Genomic DNA, 25,919 nt, shown 5'->3' with positions numbered 1-25,919 from the left:
GCCTGGAGACCCTGGCCTCCAGCCTGCACCTCTGAGCTCCCTCACTGTCCTCTGACTCTGGCAGGGCTCAGCCAAGAGAAGAGAGGCAGGCGTTCCTTCCCTGAGTCCTTCCTGACATGGGCCTGGGGGCTCCCTCCCGCCTCAGCCCTGGCTCTCCTGCTCCCGGGAGCACCATCTCCTCTCCCTGCCCGTCAGCTCACAGGTGCTGATGGCTCCCCAAGACTGCTCTTCTATGGGGGCCTCAGCCTTTAACCCCGTCCATACCCCTATCTGATCAGGTAAAGACTTTTCACTGCAGATAACAGGTAAAAGTCTGTTTCTTGCCAAGACCACGGGTGACCTATCTCCTAATCCAACTGTTGCAAGGTGGGGCCTGAAAAACATGCCCCTTGTGCATGCAAATCAGGCCTTCCTGGGGTTCACCTGTACTCAGGAAACACTGGTGCTAAAACACCAGTGCTTTCTGGTATCCTGCCCTGTCAGGACAGTGGGAACCTGGAAAGCGCAGGGCTTCTAGGAAGGCGGCGTCTACCCCATAACTGCCGGGCACTCGTGCTGTGCAGAAACTCAGCAGCCTTGCCTAATCTCCCAGTTTCTCCAGAGAAGTCAGAAATGTCTATTTCTATGCAAATGTGTCTGTTTTCAAATACTGGTATTCACATTTTAAAATAATTTTCAATTCACGTATTTTTAGGAACTCTGGGCAAACTAAACAAAATACCCGAAGGTAGGATCTAACCTTCGGGCTGCCCTGATCATCTGGGGGATCGGAGGAGAAGGGAAGGTCGGTTCGTGGGTACGACAGAGTGGAGGAGCAGGCCCACGTACCTGGTGGATCTCGTGCCAGCCGTTCTCATCTTTGCAGCACACGGTGGCATGTTCATGCAGGAGAAGCTCGCAGCAGTAGGGATCACCTCCGACGATGGCCGTGTGATACAGGGGGGTGAGGCCGTAACTGTCTTTATAATCCGGGGATGCACCAAGCTCTAAAAGAGTCTAGGGAAAAAAAAATCAAAATCTGTTGTTATTGGTCTCATGACCCCTTTTGCAGAGTGAGGCAATCAGGAAAGAAACACCAGGACCACCCTCCCACAGGCCAAAGCAACCCACACCCTGAGTACCCAGTGCTTCTCCTGGGCTCCCCAGAATTAAGAAGAGTATAACTTGGCTGGGTGTGGGGGCTCACACCTGTAATCCCAGCACTTTGGGAGGCTGAGGCAGGCGGATCACCCGAGGTCAGGAGTTCAAGACCAGCCTGGCCAACATGGCAAAACCCCATCTCTACGAAAAATACAAAAAAAACAGCTGGCATGGTGGCAGGCGTCTGTAATCCCAGCTACTTGGGAGGCTAAGGCAGGAGAAACGCTTGAACCTGGGAGGTGGAGGTTGCAGTGAGCCTAGATTGCACCACGGCACTCCAGCCTAGGCAACAAGAGCGAAGCTCAGTCTCAAAAAAAAAAAAGTGGGGGGGTATAACTTTAGACAGTAACATTTCTAGTTCTGAAATAGCAAACAGTGCCCAGAAATGCAGGGCAGACTGTTGTTCAGATGAGGAGACCTGCAGCACTCGGACCCATCCTCGGCCTGGCCAACATTCTGTGCCGTGGTATGGCATGGGCAGCAATACAGTGACGGCAGCATGTGCCGAAGAGAGAAAAGGTACATGGTTTAACCTACGTGCCCAGTGGAAAACCACCTCAATCTGCACGCGACGGTGGCAAACCTAGCAAGCATCGCATCTTCAAGAACTCTCCTGATTTCCGAGGAAGCCAACGGGTACGGTGTGGCTCTGCGTCCCCACCCAAATCTCAGTTTAAATCGTAACCCTCAGTGCTGGAGGTGGGGCCTGGTGGGAGGTGATGGCTCATGGGGGCGGATTCTCAGGAATGGCTTAACACCACCCGCTTGGTGCTGCTCTCATGATCATGAGTCTCCCTGTGGATGGGGCTGGGGTTCAGCACTGGCCTTATGGGTCGAAAACACAAGTCCCTTGACTGAATAGAAGGTGAAAGATGACTTCTTGGGAACCACGAATTCTCAAAGCATCGACACCCAGGAGAGAGAACAGGAAAACCTGAAACCTGGCTTCACTTCCAAGCTCCGGCCGAAACACTGCGCACGGACCCCCTAGGGTGGGCCAAACACTGTGCACGGACCCCCTAGGGTGGGCACTGCAGGGATGAGATGGGGCAGCTGCCGGGGATCAGACAGAGCAGGGGGCGGCACCCACGTAAGATGGGCCCGGGTTTACCTTCAGGGCAACCTGGTTCCTCGCTCGCGCAGCTTTGTGCAGGGCGGTCATCCCATCTTTGGCACGGAAGTCCAGGTGAGCCCCGCCATTTCTGAGAGCTTTGATGACCTCCACAGCGTTGTCCAGCTGAGCGGCTAAGGTCAGGGGGGTCTCTGAGGAACCCAAACACACACACTTTAGAACCAACATTTGTCACACCGCTCACACAGCCATATTCAGATGCCCAAAACTAAGCTGAAAGAACTGCCCCCCGCCCCCCACCACCTCCAGGCTGTTTACAGCTCCCACCACCCGGGAACCCCAAGAGTCCAGGCACACTGCCTAGTGTGGCTCAGGCACCCCGTGCGATGCAGTGACACACAGGGTCACGCGCGGATCACAGGAGTGGCAGAGGCAGGGATTCAACGGGACTGCTGTGTGGGCCACAGTCCAAGAGGCTGCCCCGGTGCCCTTCCCTCTGAGTACGCAGAATCCTGTTGTGCCATCTGGGTGCTTCCCATACAGGAGGAGTGAAGGACTAAAGCCCTCGTTAGAGATGGGAAAGGCATACAGCCACCCTTCCTCATTCAATGTCACATTTACGGGCATCTTAGGAGATGCCAGCCATGGGCTGCAGGGGCACACACACAGATAAGACACGGAGTCCGTGCCCCCTGGAGCTCCCGATCTGGGTAAGTGGAAACTTTCCTTCATCAACGCGGTGCAGGATGACCCAGGAGGGAGGGCAGGGGCCCAGCAGACAGAAGGATGCCGCCTGCCTTTGTAGGGACAAGGGTCCCGTGCAGATGACCCTGAACCAGTCTGCAGCTGAGCGCGGCTAAGGACATCAGTATCTATGACAACAAATCTTTCCATCCATCTTCATCTTCCTAATGGGCTCACCATGGCCACTGCTAAGCATGAGGAACTATTTTGCTGTGGTTCATATGAGAGGCTCTTAATGTTCCAGAAAAGTGCACAGAGTACCAGGACAACACGCAAGTTCCCATGACCCAGAAACACCAACAGTGAATATTCACTCGGTCTCGAAGCACATTCCAGTGACGGAAGACTTCGGATGCCTTCCACGGGGGGTGTGCCTTGCTGACCCCTCACCCCATCCCACCACCCTCCATCCCAGAAAGGGCACCTGCCTCGCGAGTGTGCACTGACTATTCCCATCTATTTTTAATTCTGATGTTTACTTATCCACAAATGGGTACCATCCTGAGGACTTTTAAAATTCACCCTAGGAACCACTCTGCAGCTTGCCACTTCGTGGTGAGATGCACGGGCTTAACCCCTCCACGTCAGGAGTGTGCCGTGTATAGACACGACAGCATCTTCATTCATCCCCTCTCCATGTGAAAAGCAGGCTTCCTGTCTTCCCCAGCTAGGAAGACTGGAAGCTCAACAAGCATAACCTCAGAAGTGGCCCCAGTCTCCCTCAACGTGAACAATGGGTGGGAGTAAAAACACCTGTAATATTTTGAGATAACCTCAGAGACATGCAGACCCTCCAACTAGAGGCTGCCCAGCAGCCAGGTGGCTCCAGGGATGAGCAGATGTGCTTCGAAAAGTTGAGAAGTGGGGGCTCCTGGAAGCGCAGCAGGAGGGCACTAGCCACAGCTCTTTGTCCTGACACTGGGAGGTAGCACAGCAATGGGGGGTGGGGGGGTAGGAGGCAGGAGGAGTGTAAGTGTTTAAGACAGCTGCTGCTACCCAGCGGGCACAGGGCAGTGCAGGCTGGAGCATGTGTATGCTGGTGTATATGTGCATACCTGTGTGCATGCCTGTGTGCGTGTGTGCATGCCTGTGTGTGTGGGCATGCCTGTGTGTATGTACGCCTGTGTGTGCATGTGCATGCCTGTATGTGTGTGCATGCCTGTGTATGCATGTGCATGCCTCTGTGTGTGTGTGCATGACTACGTGTATGTGTGCATGCCTGTGTGTGCCTGTGTGCATGCCTGTGTGTGCATGCCTGTGTGTGCCTGCCTTTATGTATGCACAACTGTGTGTGTGTGCACATGCCTGTGTGTGCATGCCTGTGTGTGTATATGCATGCCTCTGTGTGTGCATGCCTGTATGTGTGCATGCTTGTGTGTGTGCGCGCATGCCTCTGTGTGTGTGCATGTCTGTGTGCCTGTCTGTGTGTGTACATGCCTGTGTGCATGCCTGGGTGTATGTGTGCATGCTTGTGTGTGTGCATGCCTGTATGTGTGTGTGCATGCCTCTGTGTGTGCATGGCTGTATGTGCGCATGCTTGTGTGTGTGTGCATGCCTGTGTGTGCATGCCTGTGTGTGCATGCCTGTGTGTGCGTGCATGCCTGTGTGTGTGCATGCCTCTGTGTGTGCATGCCTCTATGTGTCTGCATGCCTCTGTGTGTGCATGCCTCTATGTGTCTGCATGCCTGTGTGCATGTTTGCGTGTGCATGCCTCTGTGTGTGTGCATGCTTGTGTGCTCCTGGGTGCATCCTAGTGTCCAAGATCAATGGGGCTGCAAAAATCAAATGACTGGGCACTGGTGTCAACAAAACCCAGCTCTTTCCCCAAAGGGCTGGGGGGCCTCCAGCAGGTTTTTTAGAAGATGATAGTTCAGGAGGCTGGGGATGCTCAGAAGGAAACCATCACGTGAAAGAAGACCACAGACGTATCACAGGTGTAGGAAACAACCTCACTGAAACGGATGGGGAAAGAACTGCTGACCTCGGTAGCTCCAGACATGAATGGAGTCTGTAAGACTAAAGGCAAAAGGAACAGAATAGATAAAGCTGGGTTATAAGTCAACCAGAAAGTGAGTGCAGCCACATCGATAGAAGTAAGCAAGGGATTCAAAAGTGAATGGGAGGAAGGGGCCGATCTTGCAATGCAGACAAATTCCAAGCAATTCGCATCACTTCTCTGTCCTCAGGCGGTGGCGTGTAGCCCCCATTCCCCCGACCCCTTATGCGTGGGCTGTGTACAGTGGCTTCCTTCTGAGAGCACAGTGTGGAAAAGGGAAAAATGGGAGCATCTCTCCGTGGGGAAACCTGATGCACACAAGCTCAGCCAGGAGATGGGGGCAGCATCGCCCACGATGAGCCATGCCAACAGGACAGGCCCTCGGCACCGGGCGATGAGAAAGGCATTTCCCTCTGTGCTCCTCCTCCCCACACCCACAGCCCTGTCTAACTGTGAAAACACCAGATGGATCCCAATAAGGGGCACCCTACAGACACCTGACCAGTCCTCCTCTGAAACTGTCCAGGTCATCACCAACAGGGAGAGCCTGGGAAACGGTCACCGCCCAGAGAAGCCCAGGGAGACGAACGAGGGAACGTTGTGTGGGAACCGGGGTGGGGCCTGGGGACAGAAAAGGACCAGCAGATAAATGCTAATGAGAGAAGAAAAAAAATGTGGACTTCAGTTAATAATAATGCATCAATATTCGTTCTCTAATTGTGAGAAGCGTACCAAACTGGAGTAAGATGCTGATAAGGGGGGAACCTGGGTGTAGGATATACGGAAATTCTCTGTACTATCTTTGCACTTATTCTGTAAGTCCAGAACTGTTCTAAAATGAAAAGTTTGTTTAAAAATGCCTGCTGGCTGGGCGTGGTGGCTCAAGCCTGTAATCCCAGCACTTTGGGAGGCCGAGACGGGCGGATCACGAGGTCAGGAGATCGAGACCATCCTGGCTAACACGGTGAAACCCCATCTCTACTGAAAAAATACAAAAAACTAGCCGGGCGAGGTGGCGGGCGCCTGTAGTCCCAGCTACTCAGGAGGCTGAGGCAGGAGAATGGCGTAAACCCGGGAGGCGGAGCTTGCAGTGAACCGAGATAGTGCCACTGCACTCCAGCCTGGGTGACAGAGCGAGACACCGTCTCGGAAAAAAAAAAAATTGCCTCCTGGCCATTGTGCGGGTTAATAGATTTAATGTAAAAAATGCTGCTGCTCAGACTGGCAGAAAATGTTTGTGAAAAGCATATAAAATACTTGTAGCCAAAATATACAGAGAACCCTTAAAACTCACCAACAAGCAAGCAAACCACCCAACTAAAAGAAGGATAAAATATTTAAATGGATACCTCACAACAGAAGATATTCAGATGGCAAACTCAGACATGAGAAGATGCTGCACACTGTATGTCATTAGGAAACTGCAAATTAAAGCAACAATTAGAGGCTGTGTTCAGTGGCTCATGTCTGCAATCGCAGCACTTTGGGAGCCAAGGCAGGAGGATCATTTGAGCCCAGGAGTTCAAGACCTGCCTGGGCAACATAAGGCCTCGCCTCTACTAAAAATTTTAAAATGTACCAGGCATAGTGGCACACGCCTGTAGTCCCAGTTACTCAGGAGGCTGAAGTAGGAGGATCACTTGAGCTGAGATCAAGTTTGCAGTGAACCATGATCACACCACTGCACTCCAGCCTGGGAGACAGAGTAAGTCCCTGTCTTGGAAAAAAAAAAAAAAAAATACCTCGACGCAATTGTCAGAATGATGAAAATCTAGAACACTGACATCAAATGCTGGTGAGGATGTGGAGCAACAGGAACTCTCAACATTGCTGGCAGGAGTGCCAAATGGTGCAGTCACTTTGGAAGACAGTGTGACGAGTTCACACACAAGTAAACATGCACATACTCCACGATCCAGCAACTCAGCTCCTAGGTGTCTCCCTGAATGAGCTGAAAACTTACACCCACACAGAAATCTCAGTGTTAGTGTTGACAGCAGCTTTATTCACCATTGCCCAAAACGGCAAACAATCCAGAGGTCCTTCAGTAGCTGAGTGGATAAATTATCCGTGACACATGCAGACAGCAAGATGCTGTTCAACACTAAAGAGAGACGAGCTGTCAAGCCACGACACAACACGAAGGAAGCTTAAATGCATATTGCCAAATGAATGAAACTGATCTGAAAAGGCTGCATGCTGTGTGATTCCAACTTGATGACATTCTAGAAAAGGCAAAACTACACAGCCAGTGGTTGGTCAGGCGCGGTGGCTCATGCCTGTAATCCCAGTACACTGGGAGGCCGAGGCGGGCAGATCTTGAGGACAGGAGATCGAGACTATCCCGGTTAACACGGTGAAATCCCGTCTCTACTAAAAATACAAAAATTAGCTGAGCGTGGTAGCACACGCCTTCGTCCCAGCTACTCAGGAGGGTGAGGCAGGGGAATCGCTTGAACCCGGGAGGCAGAGGTTGCAGTGAGCTGAAATCATGCTACTGCACTCCAGCCTGGGTGACACAGCAAGACTCCGTCTCAAAAAAAAAAAAAAAAAAAAAAAAATCAGTGGTTGTGAGGGGTTAGACGGCAAGGGAGGGATGGATAGGTGGAGCACAGAGCAGTTTTAGGGCAAGGAAGCTGGGCTGTGTGATTCTATAACGATGGGTACAGGACAGGATGCATCTGTCCAAACCCACAACATGAGCAGCACCAAGCACGGACCCTCATGTAAACTATGGACTTCAGTTATTGTAACAAATGCCCTAAACCAGTGCAAGCTGTCAACAACAGGGGAGCTGGAAGTGAAAGTGCACAGGGGAAAACTCTGTACCTTCTGCCTGATTTTTCTGCCAACCTAAAACTGGGCTCTGTCCCCGACCCCAAGAGGGGCTCCTGAGGACCCTGGCCCCTGCCTCCGTGTCACCCCCACCCTCGCCACTCCCTCTGCCACATTTTCCTTACTGAAGGCACGGCACCTTGCTCCATTTAAGAGCATGGCAGGGTGTGTGTAAGAAAAACCCTGAAATAATGAGACACTGTATTTGAAATAATTGGACCCTTAAAAACAGGTCTCTTTTTATAAGGAATTGTACCGAACAAACCAAAGGCACCCAAATATATTCACCAGTAGCAAAGGGAGTTATTTACTCGACGTCTTCCAGCTCCTTCATTGGCACTGGGTAATTTCTGCACCTCTCACCCTCTGCAGACAGAGGTTGACGAGCTTCCAGAACCATATTCTCTTGAATTGCCTCACCTTCCCGGGTGCTGTTAGTTCTGGGGAATCGCACTGGGTGATTCACTCAGGGGCCAAGGTGAGACTGCGGAGCATGAACTGTCAGTCATTGCACGCATCAAACAAGCCCCTTCCGCTCTTCACGACGATGCCCTGAAGGTAGTCGGTGCACCAGGACCCAGAATGTCCTTGAGGCCTCCTAACTGGGTGGTGCGGGAGGTGGGAAGGGGCTCCCCGGCGACAAAGCCCCACAGCAGCAAGAAGGGGGAGCCGGGGATGGGGGGTGGCCGAACTGGAGGAGCTCAGCCTCATAGGCAATGAGTGCACCACGGCCCTGGAAACAGATTCAGTAACTGGATTTCATCAGTGAGGTCCACACGCATCACAGGTGCTCTGCGGAATCGGGCTTCACAAAGGAACCCTCTCTTTCTGACTTCTCATCCAGATACTTAAAGAGTCGAAAGGCATTTCTAGCTTTATTAACCAGACCTCTGTTGCGGTTCCTAAGGCTTCTCTCAAATTTGGAGACAACGGTGCAAGATAAAAGGGCCAACCTAAGTTTTGTTCAAATTGTCAGGTTCACTTTCTGTTCGGGGCTTGGAAACACGACTGGTCTCATCTCAGAGGTTCCAACCAAAGCAGGAGACGAGCCCTGAGACTCTGGTGGGGGAAGTCTTTGTTTTTTTTTTTAACACTACTTTCATCACCGTTACTTAATAAAATTTACATTTAGAACAGGTACCAGATGGTCGCCTGCAATCACACAGGCTGTTATGTTTTCACTGACAGGTCATTCCACTGGGATTTAATTATCTCAGTCTAGAGGGCTGCTTCTCTCTGCTCCCGCCCCATGTCCAGTCCCAAAACAGGGACATGGGCCCAGGTCTGCAGGGCCTGGGACTGAGCAAGGCGGCATTTCCTGAGCTTAGCAAAAAGGCTGCTTTCAACTCTAAGCACAGACTCTGCTGCTCCTCAGGTGGCTTTGAGAAGTCACCAAACTCACTGTGGAGAGGCTAAAATATGGGATGGGAACATGCCCAGGCTGTGGCCGACAACCAGGAGGAAAGTGGGAATGTGAACAGCTTGTCCCCTACCTGGGCCTGCCTGGGTCATCCATGTCTAGCCAGGCCGGCTAATGCTAAGAGACCCCTGTTTGTCCCACTGTCTTTTCCCCCAGGAGTTGAGAGCAGGGACCTCCAAGGGCAAGCGGAGCCCAGGCTCTGCCTCTGCCCTCCGCAGTGACTCAGCGACTGCTAGACTGGGCTGTGGTAACAAGATGCCAGACGCTAGGTGGCTTAGAAGTGACAGACACGTATTGCTCACGGTTTTGGAGGCTGGAAGTCCAAGATCAAGGTGCTGGCAGATTTGGCGTGTGTCTACCTGGCTCACAGAGGCCACCTTCTTGCTGCGGCCTCACAGGGTGGAAGGGGCGAGGGAGCTCTCTCGGCCTCTTTTGTAAGGGCACTAATCCCATTCATAAGGGCCCCACCCTCTTAATACCATCACCTAGGGGGTTAGGGTTCAACAGTATGGGGGATGCAGACATCAGCCCTGGCGGCCGCTCAGCTGGGCTCTCAGAGCTTCAGATTCCTCCCAAGACAGTGGTGCCTGCAGGGGACCCCCCCCTTGATTACAGAGCCAAGGCCTGGCAAGGCCCTGTTTGCTGCTGGAGCACAGCAGGTCACCAACAGACTGCAGCTATCACTCTCAAGTGCCCTTATTACTGGTAGGGTGGGTGACAGTGCCAGTCTCCCTGGGACCACCAGGCTTCCCAGGATATGGGGCATTCGGCACTAAAACCAGGGCAGTCCCAGGAAAACCGGACACATTGGTCACCCTGCCTGTTTCCTGGAGGCAGCCTGCCAGAGCCAACCCTATATTTCTCCCTCTGCGTCCAAAACCAGGAGAAAACAACATTGATTGAGCTGCTGTAGTTGATGCCGATGACAGGAACATTCTGGAAACTCTATTAAGGGTGGCACATGTCCCACAGGCTTAACCACTGATACGGTTTGGATGGGTGTCCTGCCCAAATCTCATGTGGAAATGTAATCTCCAGGGTTGGAGGTGGGGCCTGGTGGGAAGTGACTGGATCCTGGGGATGGATTTGTCATGGTTTAGCACCATCCCCTTCCTTGGTGCTGTCCTGGCAAAAGTGAGTGAACTCTTACAAGATCTGATTGTTTAAAAGTGTGGCACCTCTCTCTCTCTCCCTCTCTCCCCTTCTCACTCTCTCTCCTCCTCTGCCCGTCTCTCTCTCTCTCTCGCCCTCTCCCCTTCTCTCTCTCTCCCCCCCTCTCCCCTTCTCTCTCTCCCCCTCCCCACCTCTCTCTCTCTCTCCCTCTCTCCCCTTCTCACTCTCTCTCCTCCTCTGCCCGTCTCTCTCTCTCTCTCGCCCTCTCCCCTTCTCTCTCTCTCCCCCCCTCTCCCCTTCTCTCTCTCCCCCTCCCCACCTCCCTCTCTCTCTCCTGCTTTCGCCATGCGATGCGCCTGCTCTTCCTCTGCCTTCCGCCATGAGTAAAAGCTCCCAGAGGCCTCCCCAGAAGCAGATGCCACCAGTTTCCTGTACAGCCTGAAGAACCTAGAGCCAATTAAATCTCTTTTCTTTATAAACTACCCAGCCTCAGGTATTTCTTTACAGCAATGTGAAAATAGCCTGATAGCACCACACTGCTCATCTAATGCTCACCTTTTCCTGCCCTGTTATCATATCAGTTTAGGAGACAAGAGGATGGAAGCTGAGAGAGGTTCTTTAACCTGGTCTTCACACAGCCGGCTGCAGAGAAGCGGGGGTTAAAGTCTCCTCTCTGGGGCTCTCCATGGCCTGGCATTGAGCTGGGCATTGGAAGGGTCACCTCTGCAGTTCCAACATAGGGCTCCCTGGTCCTGCACCTCTGAAGCCCAGCGTCTCTAACAGTGGTGTCATCCGTGTGGCCAGGGAGTGTCGGCGTTTCAGTCAGGAGGATGCATATCCGTCCTTCCCACTCTGCCTTCTCCTACTCTGCCTTGATAGAAACAAAGTGAAGGTGGTGTCCTCCCTGGCAACATGGGGCTCTGGCTTCTCACCGGAGCTTGTGTTTAGCTTGTCTCCCCTGATACTCGCTCTGTGTGTGCCTGAGGGTTGCTATAAGCCATTGCTCTGGAATTACCCACAGCTACCTTTGTTTCTGAGAGCACCCACCCCGGCTTACTTTTCTCTTTTCCCTCGTCACCCTGGGTCCCCACTTCGCTGCCCCTCCGTCAGCACTGCTGGTTTCTCTCCTGATTTGAGAAAACAAGTGAGAATTCTTGAGACACTGGTGGCAGGCGCAGAAGTTGGGAAGCGGGGTGGTGTGAGGCCAGGGCCACCTGCGCTGTCTGCAGCCGACCCGTGGGTCTGCACTTGGCCTTCAGTTTCGGAACTTTCTCCCTTAGTTACCCCTTTTCCCTTTTTATTTGCCATACATAATGTTTTTGGCCTTACAAAAATATGTCAGTGTATATGATCACTGTTAGTTTTACCTGTACAAAAACCCACACACAGGTGTTTATGGCAGCTTGACCCACAATTGCCAAAAGCTGGAAGCAGCCCAGACGTCCTTTAGAAGGCGAGTGGATAAGCAAACCGCGGTACGTCGGAAAATGGAACATTGTCCAGCGCAAACAGGAAACATGCTTCCGAGCTGTGAAAGGCCTGGAGGCACCTTCCGCACGTGCTGCCAAGTGAAAGAAGCTGATCTGAAGCACACTGTGTGATAAGATTCCAGCTCTAGAACATTCTGGAAAAGGAGAACGTGAAAGGGTCAGCAAGGCTGGGTGTGGGGGCTCATGCCTGTAATCCCAGCACTTTGGGAGGCCGAGGTGCGCAGATCACCTGAGGTCAGGAATGTGAGCCCAGCCTGGCCAATGTAGTGAAACCCCATCTATAATACAAATAAAAAAATTAGTTGAGCATGGTAGCACATGTCTGTAATCCCAGTTACTGGGAGGCTGAGGCAGGAGAATCGCTGGAACACGGGAGGCGGAGGTTGCAGTGAGGCAAGATCGTGCCACCGCACTGCAGCCTGGGCGACAGAGAGAGACTCAGTCTCAAAAAAAACCAAAACAAAACAAAACAAAAAGGGTCAGCAGCTGCCAGGGACTCAAGGATGAACAGGGGCACAGAAGAGCTCTCAGGCCGTGAAGCTAATCTTTATGATACTGTGATGGTGGATACAGGACATCTGGCAAAAGTGACAGAATGTACAACACCAAGCTTGAACCCTCATATAAGCTCTGGACTTTGGGATCACTCGTGGGTACAACTCCAGGCATAAATCCTCGTGTAAGCTCGACTTTAGGATCACTAGTGGGTGCTACACCAAGCACGAACCGTCGTGTAAGCTCTGACTTTAGGATCACTATTGGTTCACTGATTGTAACACATGTGCCACACTAAAGCAAGATATTACTAACACGGGAAACTGGGGGAGGGGACAATATGGGAACTCACATGCAATTTTCTGTCAGCCTAAAACTGCTCTAAAAAATCCGCTCTGCTCATTTCACAAAAGGGAGGCAGGAGAAGAGGAAGTTCTGCTTTATAGAGAAATATGAGCCACTACGAGAAGAAAAACTGATTCATAAAATTGCCGTTTGGCAACAACCAGGGGAGAACTGATTCCATAATTCTGCTTTAAATTTTAAAATTGAAAGTAAGAGGCTGGGCTCAGTGGCTCACGCCTGTAATCCAAACACTTCAGGAGGCCGAGGCAGGACGACTGCTTGAGCCCAGGAGGTTTAAGACCAGCTTGGGTCACATAGGGAGACCCTCATCTCTACAAAAAAATATAAAAATTAGCCCAGAGGCTTGTCATCGTGAGAATATTTCAGAACATTCATAAGGTAACTCTGTGCTACTGTCTCCACGGATCAGGCTCCCAAGCCGTTTCTACTCAGTTCTGGGAAACACGGTCAGGTCTTTCTCCTTTAATTCTGCTGCTTCGCAGTGGTTCACAACAACTATGGACTTTCTGCATTGGCACCGGCCTAATCCAGAATTCCAGCGGCAGAATTTCGAGTATGGTGGCATGTACCTGTAGTCCCAGCTATTCAAGAGGCTGAGGCGGGAGGATCAACTGAGTTCAGGAGGTCAAGGCTGCAGTGAGCTGTGATCGTGCCAGCCTGGGTGACAGAAGGAGACCCTGTCCCAAGAAGAAGGAAGGGGAGGGAAGAGGAGGGGAGAGGCCAGGCGCGGTAGCTCACACCTGTAATCCCAGCACTTTGGGAGGCCGAGGCCGGTGATCACCTGAGCTCAGGAGTTTGAGACCAGCCTGGGTAACATAGCAAAACCCCGTCTCTACAAAGAATAGCTTGGCGTGGTGGCACATGCCTGCAGTCCCAGCTACTTGGGAGGCTGAGGTGGGAGAATCACCTGAACCTGGGAGGTCAAGGCTGCAGGGAGCTGAGATTGCACCACTACACTCCAGCCTGGGTAACAGAGGGAGACCCTGTCTCAAAAAAAAAAAAAAAAAAAAAAAAAAAAAAAAAAAGGAAAGAGGAGGGGAGGGGTAATGATTTCTGTCGAGGCCAAAACCAAAACAAAATAAACCCCCAACCTCTGTGTGTGCTCATCGTCTCCCTGGGTGATGCAGGGAAGTGTCCTGTAAGGAAGCACGCACGCATTCTGTCTTTGAGCACCAGACCCACCGGGGCCCTGTCCCAGGCCCCGGCCCCACGGGTCTCTGCCTTTGCTGGAGACCCTAGAACGCCTGTCCTTAAGTGAGTGATCTTTCCCAGGAGCCACTTGTCAGGGACCTGATGACAGCAGGAGTTCCTGTGTCTTCTCTGGGTTTGGTCTTTGTCATCAGTAAACCAGCCCGGAGGCTTGTCATCATGAGAATATTTCAGAACTTTCGAAAGGTAACTCCGTGCTACCATCTCCACGGAACAGGCTCCCGAGCCGTCTCTCCTGAGTTCTGGGGAACGTGGTCAGGTCTTTCTCCCTCTTTAATTACGCACCTCCACAATGGCTCTAACAACTATGAACTTGATGTTTGGCACCGGCCTAATCCAGGATTCGAGTGGCAGCAGCTTTAACTCCAGGCAGGGCCCAGAGAAATCGCTGCTTACCTGTTCAGAGTCTGCACTGATGCGTTTTTAGCAGCAAATTGAGGGTCTATTCTGGAATAACAGTCATTTCAGAACTCTTAAAGTCAAGACACCAACAACAGTCTGGTGAAGGAAGCCGGGGGAGGCCTGGCTTGGGACGGGGGCCAATTAGAGCGGGCACATGAGGAAGAGAGGAGCACAGCAGCTCAGAAGGGACTCCCAGCCTCCTTCTACTGCCGGCCAGGCCAAGGCGAGACAGAGGGCCACGCTGCCTGGTTACCCCACAGCAGCATTAGAAACAGCCCTGGATGAGGCCAGGATGAAGACCTAAGTGGCTCTGCCAGGGTGGTGGGAGCCACGGCCAAAGGCTGTCTCCAGGGAGAGTCCGGGTCAGCAGCTCAGGATGAAGGCTGCCCGTGGAGGTGCTCCGAGGCTCAAGGTCAAGCTCAGGAGCCCCTGGGTCCATTTACTTTCACAGCCTCAGATGGAAAGGGCTCAAGTCCTCACAGAGCCAGGAGCTGGTGCAGAGGCCATCGCCAGAGAGAAACTGCCACGTCAGCGCAGCACAGAATGCGTCCACATCGGGGAAGGCCGACTGGCCAGGGCTCTCCCGAGCTGCCTGCAGACCTGCACGCTCTCCGTCACACCACCATGCCCGGGTCAGGCCTCTCTGCTTCCCACCTCAGCTCCTCTCCTCCTCCCACTGCCGGCCCCACGGCTGAGGGCCACCACTCACATAAGATGAAGCCCTGCAGCTGCCCACCACCCTCCAGATGCCCTGCAGGCCTAGACTCTACTACTCCTGCCTGCCACATGCCCTTGTCCCCATCACTGCCTTTCCGCTCTCCTCCTCTCCAGATGTCCCCAGCAACACAAGCCCCACTCAGCCTCCTGCTTCATGCCATCAGCTGGGACTGCCCAGACCTCCAGCGAAAGCTCGGCCTTGTCCACGTCACTGCCCTGCACACAGACCCTCAGGCTTCCCTGACTCATGGAGGATCGGCGCAGGGCCTGGGGCCTGCTCAGCTGTAGACAGGCACTCACCTTCCTATCCTTTCCCTACCCGCTGGGTGCACTCTGCCCCTCCGAGCCACGCTCATGCAGTCCTGCCTCCTGATGTCACAGGCATCAAAGCTCCTGTGCCAGCTCCTCCTGCCGCTCACAGTGAAGCCTAAGAGACACAGACAACTGCAAAGAGGCAAGGACAGTCCTCCAGCAGTGCTCAGGCAGAGCTGTGCAGGCTGGATCCACACCCAGCAGGGTCTCCCCCGGCGTTCAGAGGTCTGAGGGGTTCCCACAAATGATGAGAAAGTGGCATCCTTCAGTTGACAAACACATTTGTTGTGTATTTTATATTTTGGAGGTGTGACACCAGTACGTGACGACGGCACACCATGCAGGGGCCAGAAGCAGGGCTGGCACACTCAAGACAAGAGGGGAGGGAGGTGCCCACTGCCCTGAGCCCAGGAGGAGTGTTCCCAGCCCAGGATAGCCCACCTGAGGGGGCATACTCTGAGTTGCTATGGAGACCCTCAGCTCCGCCTCTCTTGGTTCTCCATAAGACCTAACCTCTGCCTGCCAACTCCAGCTGGTGCCCTGCTGGCAAGGGACTGTCACCTGGGGTGACAGTGCTCACACCCAGGGACAGTGGGTGATGTCTGGAGACACTGTTGGTTGTCACAACTAGGTGTTGCTATTGACGCTGAGTGGAGGCGGGGGCTGGCACTGAACCCTTTGGTGCACAGGACGGTCACGCTGCAAAGACACACTCGTGGAACCACCAAGGGCCTGGGCCGTCTTTCCCGACCGATGCTTAGAGGCCCACACTGGTTAGGAATGCGGTTTCCAGCAGGGGAATAAGAAGATGCGTGTGTGCAGATGCCTGTCTGCTGGGCTGCCCGTGCCCAGCGGAAGGCAGAAACACACATCCTCCGCCTTTACAAACATATGTGTCTCCAAAGATCCAAGGCTGGCACACTGGGGCACAACACATGCGTGTCATCTGCTCATTCATTCACTTCCTCAACAATTCTGCACCGAGCACCTGCCGTGCTCCAGGCCCCGTGCAAGACGCTGGGGATGCCCCATGGACAAGACGGACTCAGCCCCTGCTGACTGAGAAGCCAGGAGAGTGAGAATGCACCTGTAAACACCAAGCAAAACCAAGTAAAACGTAACGGCCGCGTCATTCACGGGTAGCCTGAGCAGCGGGCTGGCCTTTTCTATGCTTCTGTAAAGCCTGGTAAGGTCCCCTCTAGCGAGTGCCCACCTCCGGTCTCGAGGTCGTGGAAATTGGGATCCAGGCCTCGGTCCAGCATCTTGGCGATCTTCTCCACCGAGCGATGCTGAATGTGATCCATGCATTTCTTCAGATTGGTCTAGAAGGAAAAACAATACAATTCAAACATCTTTATAAGAAATGTCCCAACCTGAGCAACGAAGTAAGACCCCATCTCTACAAAAAAATCAAAAAATTATGGCCGGGCGCGGTGGCTCAAGCCTGTAATCCCAGCACTTTGGGAGGCCGAGACGGGCGGATCACGAGGTCAGGAGATTGAGACCATCCTGGCTAAGACGGTGAAACCCCGTCTCTACTAAAAAATACAAAAAACTAGCCGGGCGAGGTGGCGGGCGCCTGTAGTCCCAGCTGCTCGGGAGGCTGAGGCAGGAGAATGGCGTAAACCAGGGAGGCAGAGCTTGCAGTGAGCCGAGATCACGTCACTGCACTCCAGCCTGGGCGACAGAGCGAGACTCCGTCTCAAAATAAATAAATAAATAAATAAATAAATAAATAAATAAATAAAAATTAAAATTAAAAATTAGCCAGATGTGGTGGAACACGTGATTCCAGCTACTCGGGAGGCTGAGGCAAGAGGATCACCTGAGCCAAGGCTGCAGTGAGCTGTGTTCATGCCACTGCACTCCAGCCTGGGCAACAGAGCAAGACCTGTCTCAAGAAAGAAAAACAAATGTCTTTCCAGGGTCTCGGAAAGTTCCTGACTGGTACACTCGGGAGACCCACTCTCGCCAGGGCGCACTGCAAGCCCTGAGGCGCCTGGAGCTGAGGCTTTTGGAACCACAGGCTGAGCACAGTGTCTGGCACAAGGCAAGTCCTGGATGAATGTTTAAATCATCAGCCTGTCCTGGATGAATGTTTAAAATCCCCTCACTCTTCACCATCCTGGTGCTACGGACTTACTGTGTGCATCCCCCAAAAATTCCTAAGTTGAATAATCTCCGATGTAATAGCATTGAGAGGTAAGGCCTTTGGGAGGTGACAAAGTCAGGAGGGTGAAGCCCTCGTGAATGGGAGTAGTGTCACTACAGAAGAGGTCCCAGAAAGCTCCCTTGCCCCTTCCTCCGCATGAAGGCAGAGCAAGACGATGGCCATCCCAACCAGGAACTAGGCCTTCGCCAGATGCTGAACCTGCCGATGCCATGATCTCAGACTTCCAGCCTCCAAAATGGTGAGAGACACACTTTTGTGGTTTATAAGTTACCCAAGGTATTTCGTAAAAGCAGCACAAATGGCCTTAGATACTTTGCTGAGAGCTACGGATGTTCCTCTGCTTTCGGAAGAGACAGCCGGGCTGCTGGAGCACTTTTCAAATCTCCAGTTTCCAGGGCCAGCCTCCTGCCTCCATCGCCACAGAGTGAGGCCTGCGGATTGGTACTTAACCCACTTTGTGGTGAACCCCGTGGCCACACAGGCAGAAAACAGCGAAGCCTGGTCCCCGAGTGGCTCAAGGTGAAGGGCGGGGCTCATTTGCTGTGAGGTCATGATGGTCCGCAGCTCAACCTGACGGGGTGGGAACTTCCCTACCCTCCCAGCCTCGCTGTAAGAAAAGTCATGATCCTCTGCCCATCCAGAGCCAGCCTGGGCTGTCTGAGCAGGACTGTGGGACTTGGCACCCCTCTGCCTGCTGCGTCTAACACTCCTCACCAGCCTAATTCTTTGTCCCTACTCTGTACCTCTCTCAAAATAAAGAAAGGGGACAAAGGTGGCTTCTGACACAGCAGGTTCCTGGGCCTCTCAGCCTCCTGGCACAGGTGGGATTTCCACCTGACCGTTTTCTGTAGAGTCCAGAACCAGACCTGATCCAATGCCCCAAAACGCACGACCTACACATGATGTCACTGAAACCCTGCATTGTTATTTACAAATCAGCATTTTTAAAATTCACAAATACGTTTTTATCTGCACATCAGAGGGTGATTAAAAAAAAAAAAACCCAGAAGCACCCAGACCTTGCTGTCTGAATGCCGCTTTCCAGGCAAACTCCAGGGCAGAGGCAGGGGAAGGATAGGAAGAGCCCAGAGCATCTTGTGCCAGAAAGTGGCCGGTGCGTTCAGGATGCTGGGGACGAGCCACAGGGCAGAGCACCAGAGGAAGGGCAACTGCCGGCCACATCTGGACAACCTGAGCACAAAAATCAATAATGATAATGACAGATTAGAACCCAGTGAGTACAGTAAGAATCCCGCCGGGCACAGTGGCTCACGCCTGTAATCCCAGCACTTTGGGAGGCTGAGGTGGATGGATCACCTGAGGTCAGGAGTTTGAGACCAACCTGGCCAACATGGCAAAACCCCATCACTACTAAAAATACAAAATCGCCAGGCATGGTGGTGCGTGCCTGTAATCCCAGCCACTCGGGAGGCTGAGGCAGAAGGATCGCTGGAACCCGGGAGGCAGAGGTTGCAGTGAGCCAAGATTATGCCACTGCACTGAAGCCTGGGCAACACAGCAAAACTCTGTCTCAAACAAACCAACCAAACGGAATCCTTGCATCCATCTGATATAAGTGGGGGCAGCCAAACAAAACCCGAGAGGATCCTGCTGGCTGAGAAAGCCATTGGTGAGCTCGCAGCTGCAGGGAAGCTCACCTGGAGAGCACCAGGGCCCTCAAAGGGAAGCGCTTCAGGCAGCTGTACCGACTCTCCACCCCATGCTCTGCAGGGAATGCTCTTGGGCTCTCCTTAGGAACAGCACCAGGGGCCGGGACAAAAGCCTCCTGGGTATTACAGATTCCTCCTCCTGTCAGTTAAGCAAACTGCTCGGCCCACATACCCTATGCCTCAGACCCCTCTCCATGCCTCCTCCTCAACTCACACAGCACCCTGAGAAACAGCAGGGTGTCCGTGGCGTGGATGTCTTATGTGGGACTCTGAGCTCAAGGCATAGTGCATTCTGCCAGGTTGTGAACACCGTGTGCAATGCCCTTGCTGCTCACCTGCAGTCTAACTTCAGTGCAGTTTACGTCAACAGCACTTTCACAAGGTTTTTCCTGAAGCAACAACAGCAGAACACTAATACGGGACTCGGCATGGACCCTCTTCCCTCCACCACGCCGTGCGTCTAGATCCCACTCTCTTCGGAGCTACCGCTTTTGATCCTCCCTGTAGCAGCCAGTGGGATCTGCCCCCCCTTCCCCAAGCCCCCACGGCCACACCAAGCAGCCCCTGCTGCTTCCCGGGTGGGTCTCCGCAGTGTGCACCATGGCGGCCGGTCTGCCTGTACATCCCAGACTGGCCACATGCCACACCAGGTACACAGCAGGTGCCCCTGGAAGCGGAGTGTCTAAAGATAACACAACAAGATAACAACGAGGACGCCGTACGTGTAAATAACAGCCCGTTCCCTGCATACCTTTGTGTGGAGCTTGGCCAACTGTTTCTCATCGAGACTGGCTTGTTTATACACCCGCTTCTTGTATCGAAACTGGCACAGGGGAAAAAAAAAAAAAAGAGAGAAAGAAAACAGGTCAATGCTTCACACAGCTGTTCAGAGGGAAAATGGGCCTGTTCCTTGGCTATGTCCTAGAAGACAGGGAACCCCACAGCAAACTCTTCCAGTTTTAAATAAATGACTGGTATTTGCACCCCAGAGCCTACAACATCCTAAGCGTCACGTTTGCCAAGATTCTGCAGCAGTTTAGCCAAAAAACCATAAAAAGAAACAGGAGCAAGGGGAAGGGAAGATCCTGCAGGTGAGGAGCTGGGAGGTCTCCCACCCGGTGATGGGCTCCCCAGCTAACGGGATGATGACGGTTCCTCCCGGGGGAATCGATCAGCTCTCGACAAGGCATTTTTGGTAAACAAGGATGCTGCTCCAAACACCAGGTTTTTCTCCTACATCGTCCACCTTAGTTAAAAGACACCTTAGAAGCCCCACCTGGGAAAGGCCCCACCTCCTGTACTCCCGCAACCTCCACCCAGAACGCTGGAGCTACTGTTTTTCCCTGCAAACAGCAGCGCCTCCTTTGAACTGGAAATTACATCATTGCATGGACCGAGGGGCATGTCTTCCTCGGATGTAGGGAGTAAGCAACACTGTCGGAGCGGGCTTGGTGGGTCTCTAAAACACCTCCTCCCTCCCCCAGCGCCCCGCTGGGCTGGAGATGCTGCAGAAGGTCTGGGAAGGACACTGAGCATTTAGGAGTCACAGCAGTTTGGAGTCGGGACCTCTGCTTCAATCCCAGCCCTAACGCTCTCAACTCACAGGGTAACTCAGGGCTGGGCACTTTCCTGTCTCACCTCAGTTTCCTCATCTGCCCCATGGGGATAACAGCACCACCTCCCAGAGTGGCCTGAGCATTGAATGCAAGCCTCCTGGCACAGACCTGCCACTAGACAAGTCCACTTTCTCTCTCCCTCCTTACTGCCCTTGATGCCGTCACCCTGCACGGTTACACGTGTGCTCAGGGCCAGCAAAAACTGCCCCTGGGTAAAATGACAGTGCGGAGTAGTGGGTGGGTGAGCTCATCCTGAAACCGAAAGCCGCATCTCATGGAACGCTTCCAAATAAACAACCCTATTCTCCTTTTTCCACCATGCCAGACAAAACGGCTATTTGACAAAAGACAAAATTCTTGTGCACAGACTGATACTTGTAGGGTTTTGTTTTCAAGTGCCAAAATAAACCAGCTGTGAAATCAGAAAGTTCTGTGAAATGCAGGCTGCACAGAGTTTGGGGAGACAGTGTGCTGGTCAGAAGGGCACCCATTCATTTCCCAGAACAGAGCAGGTAGGAAGAGCTACAGGCCCATTTTAGAATTTCCACCTCTGATTCTAGATTCCAGGACAGCAGGTTCTGTGTGTCCATGCCCTGGAACCAATCACGCCTCTGGTCCAGATTTCAGAAGCCACTGAGAATGATGCCAGGTGCCTTCTCAGGCTCACAATCATGTGGCTAAGCCTAAAAGTCTCAGGGAATTCAATTCCACGGGTCCCCTTTCCAGATATAAAATAATCCGCTCGGGCCTATAGCATCTCTGGGCAGGAGGGTAAAGTATTCAAGCGGGGAGTGTTTATTCCAGAGTCATAAACATTTATAGCCCGTGACTACAGAGGACACCGGCTCAGAACCACAAATCCTTTTTCTTGCTATTTCTCCAACGTTTCATAAGCAGCCCACCCTATTATGCTGAAATTATCTGAAGCAAAGAGCCCAGACTGATGCCTGCCCCTAATGTGTCAATTCCTGGGTCAATCTCAGCCTTTGCAGTGGGTCACCTGGTGGGACAGTGGCCTGGGGAGATGAATAAACCTAAGTACCAGCAACAATTTTGGCCAGGCATGGTGGCTCACACCTGTAATCCCAGCACTTTGGGAGGCCAAGGCAGGTGGATCACCTGAGGCCAGAAATTTAAGACCAGCCTGGCCAACATGGTGAAACCCGTCTCTACTAAAAATACAAAAATTAGCTGGGCATGGCATGGTGGTGGGCACCTGTAATCCCAGCTACTCAGGAGGCTGAGGCATGAGAATCACTTGAACCCAGCAGGCGGAGGCTGCAGTGAGCCGAGATCACACCACTGCAATCCAGCCTGGGTGACAGAGTGAGACTCGGTCTCAAAAGCAAAACAAAACAAAAACCAAACAGAAAGTATCAGCAACAATTTCATGACAATGAAATCAGAGCAGCAGCTGCAACGTCAATCTGGGGACTTGTGGATGGCCAGACTCACAACACACACACTGTTCCATGAATACCTTCTCTGGCCCTCACCACCACTCCCGGATGTCACCACTAACATTCACTCGATGACCGGGAATCTGGGGCTGAGAGAGCGTGGGTGGCTGGCTCAAGGTTGCACAGCTACAGGTACTGGGGCCAGATGCAGAGGAGGCTCCCAGATTCTCTGGTCTTCTCGCCCAGTTTTCCTGCTGTTATGGATATGATCAGCCCCTGAAATGAACTGCGTGGATTTATTCTTCCTGATCCATCACCTCCCACTGGAGTGTAAGGTCTGTGGGATCAGCACCTTGACTTTACTGTGCCTGAAGTATCTGATCCTTAGTTGGACCTCAATGACAATTTTTTTCCCAATGGATACCCATTTTACAGATAAGCAAACTGAGGCCAGGACCCGTGAGTGATTTGCTCTAAACCACCCAACTTCCAAGTGGCATCTCATCTTTTTCTCCACCGAAACCCCTCCCCGAATCTGACACATGGTCCACACTGGGGATCCCAACAACCTCAGCCTCAACGTCACAACGGAACCGAGAAACATGCAGACGCAGCATCGCCTTAGTCCTGGGTGGGCGTCCATGACATCTCGGGCTTCAGGGGAATCTCTAGTCACCGAGTGGAGAACCCACTGAGGCTGCTCAAGAGTCAGCTGCAATTACACACATGCAGCCTCTCGCTGTTGACTAAGCTAAAGTGAGCGCAATCACTGAACGATGCCAACATGCTGTGCAGGAGTAGAAATGACCCGTTTCCAGCTTCTCTTAACTGACATAACCCAACACATATACACTACAGGAAACGCTGCCTGTAAACTTGGGGCACAGCAAGCCCAGGTCAGAAAGGAAAGACAAGGGTCATGCATCGCGTGGAAACGTGTCAGGGCTGCCCCATCTTATGGATCGGCCACTTCTGAAGGGAGGCCCAGGCGCTTGTGGCTGCTGACGGCAGCACAAAGAGCCCTGATCACCTGGACAGGAAGCGGAAGCAAAGCTGTGCTGTTGAGAACAGCTGGATGGCCACAGCCACCCTGTTACCCAAGGACTCAGAGATGAATTGGGGAATGGCATGGTTTGAATGTATGTCCCCTCCAAACCTCATGTTCAAATGTGATCCCTGGTGTTGGAGGTGGGGCCCGGTGGGAGGTCTTTGGGTCCTGGGGCGGATCCCTCCTGAAGGGCCTGGTGCACTCCCCAAGGTAGTAAATCAGTTCTCATTCTGTTAGTTCATGGGGGAGCCAGGAACTACTCCTCCCCTGCTCGCTCCTGCACCCGCTCTGGCCACCTAACACCTGCTCCTGCTTCACCTTCTGTCACGAGAACAAGCTCCCTGAGGCCTCGACGCCGAGCCGATGCTGGCACCACATTTTCTGTACAGCCTGCAGAACCGTGGGCCAATTAAACCTCTTTTCTCTCAGCCAGTCTCAGGTTTTTTTGCTGTTGTTTGTTTTTGTTTTTCAGACAGTTTCACTCTTTCAGACAGTTTACACAGAGTTTCAGGTTGGAGCGCAACGGTGCCATCTTGGCTCACTGCAACCTCCACCTCCAGAATTCCAGTGATTCTCCTGCCTCAGCCTCCCAAGTAGCTGGGATTACAGGTGCACATGACCACATCCAGCTAATTTCTGTATTTTTAGTAGAGATGGGGTTTCACCGTGTTGGCCAGGCTAATCTCAAACTCCTGACCTCAGGTGATCCACCCACCTTGGCTTCCCAAAGTACTGGGATTACAGGCGTGAGCCACCTCACCCAGACAGTTATTTCTTTATAGCAATGAAAGAAGACTACCGTGAGGAACACGATATAATTTAAAAATTCCTTCTGTGTCCCTGATTCCTGGCAGAGTTCCTAAAACCCTTGGAATGTCCTCGGTGATAAGAGTATCTCTGGAGCACTAATGAAATGACTCTCAACTCCCAGGCAGCTTCCAGGATGGGGACTGGTGGCCGGAAGGATCAGACCATGACTTGAGGGTCAGGATTCCCAGCCTCCCTGCTGACCAGCAGGATGGAATCGGATCACCATGGTCAGTGATTTCATCCTATGTAATGAAACTTCCATAAAAGTCCCTCAACAACGGGGCCAGGAGGCTTCCGAGCTGACAAGCACATCCACGTGCTGGGAGGGTGGCGCCCCCCCAACTCCACAGGGACGGAAGCTCCTGCAGGCTGGGCCCTCCCGACCTCGCCCAGTGCACCTCTTCATCAGCTGTGCGTTTGTACACTTTGTAATAAGCCAGGGGTAGTAGTTAAAATGCCTTCTTAGGTTCTCTGAGCTACTCTAGCAAGTGATCGAACCCGAAAAGGGGGTGGTGGGAACCCCTAGTTCACAGCCAAATGGGACAGAAGTGTGGGTGGCCTGGGGACTTGACGTTTATGGAGGGCCGTCTTGTGGGACTGAGCCCTTAAACTTGTAGCAGTGTCAGAACTGAATTAATTCTTGACATCCAGCTGCTGTCTGGATAGGTGGAGAAGGAGAACACACCATCCATTAGGCACTGGGAGGGAAAAACGTAAAACCCCTCAGAGAAGCATGGGGAGCCCCGTTCTGCATGCTCAGGACCCACGGTCCTGGTTATGAAAGCCTGAATCAGACCTATGGTTTATTATTCACAGCAAGATTTCTCTCCACGGATTCTTTGAATCTGCATTGAAAAAAAATTTATAAAAGTTGTATAACAGTGTGAGATTCACGGCAAAATCAGATGGAACCTTTTATTAGTCCATTTTCACACTGCTATAAAGAAATACCTGAGACTGGGTAATTTATGAAGCAAAGAGGTTTAATTGACTCACAGTTCCATAGGGCTGCGGAGGCCCCAGGAACATTATAGTCACGGCAGAAGGTGAAGAGAAAGTAAGCACCTTCTTCACAAGGCAGCAGGAGAGAGACGAGCAAAGGAGGAACTTCCAGACACTTAGAATAAAACCATCAGATCTCGTGAGAACTCACACTCACCATCATGAGAACAGCATGGGAAGCTGCTATGATCCAACCACCTCCCTCCCTCAATACATGGGGATTACAGGTTCCTCCCTCAACACGTGGGGATGACAATTAGAGGTGAGATTTCGGTGGGGAACACAAGCCAAATGATGTCAAACCTCAAGACCCCAGATTGATTTTTAAATGTGAGGATAATTTCCCAACGCAAATGGAATTTGTCTCCCCCCACCACCGTGTCTCCCCCACCCACCACGGCATCCAGGCTGTGACACAAACACGGTCCATGCACCGTGGGCTGAAATATACCTCCAGGGAAGGAACGCCCTCGCCCACAGGCTGTGGGTACTCCCGCAGGAGCCGCTCCTCGTCCAGGAACTTGCCGTCGCGCCCGTTGCTGGCCGGCTGGAAAAGGCCGTAGTTCAGGACATCTTTCAAACTCTGGGTTAATGTACACAGGATCCGCTGCTTTGCAATCCACACCGTGGCGTCCGGGTTAAATCGAATGCATTTCTGCCAGGAAGGACAAAGACAGGTGGTGAGTGACGGAGGACGCTACCTGAGTCACCCACGTGGGGCACATGGTCACAGACGACAAAGCTGCTTCAACCCCTTCCCAACACTCCCTCTGAACAGTGAACCCACGACTTTTCACGTGGAAAAATAAAGCCTACTGGTTGCTGGGACAGAGACATTTGGTAAATATAGAAGGGAAAAAGGAAGGAACGAGACATTGGTCTCTTTGGC

The 25,919-nt window shown here is 52.5% G+C and overlaps 1 protein-coding gene across 15 annotated transcripts in view; it reads right to left on the bottom strand.

Moving 5' to 3' along the window:
• The window catches only part of SHANK2 (SH3 and multiple ankyrin repeat domains 2), a 671,410-nt gene that overhangs the window by 538,879 nt on the left and 106,612 nt on the right, over nucleotides 1-25,919 (bottom strand). For 14 of the 15 annotated variants that reach the window (XM_077961772.1, XM_077961764.1, XM_077961763.1 and 11 more), the window contains 5 exons: nucleotides 25,482-25,685; nucleotides 19,906-19,977; nucleotides 16,525-16,633; nucleotides 2,252-2,403; nucleotides 829-996 (listed from right to left, as the gene is read on the bottom strand). In XM_077961772.1, coding sequence (XP_077817898.1) covers nucleotides 829-996; nucleotides 2,252-2,403; nucleotides 16,525-16,633; nucleotides 19,906-19,977; nucleotides 25,482-25,685 — 705 coding nt within the window. The remainder of the gene's footprint in view (nucleotides 1-828; nucleotides 997-2,251; nucleotides 2,404-16,524; nucleotides 16,634-19,905; nucleotides 19,978-25,481; nucleotides 25,686-25,919) is intronic. The other variant, XM_077961775.1, reaches the window with a different exon arrangement.

This window comes from Macaca mulatta, chromosome 14 (genome assembly GCF_049350105.2).
Source record: "Macaca mulatta isolate MMU2019108-1 chromosome 14, T2T-MMU8v2.0, whole genome shotgun sequence".
Taxonomy (NCBI): Eukaryota; Metazoa; Chordata; class Mammalia; order Primates; family Cercopithecidae; genus Macaca; species Macaca mulatta.
The sequence above is the reverse complement of the archived record's forward strand: the minus strand, read 5'-3'. Positions and strand labels throughout refer to the sequence as shown.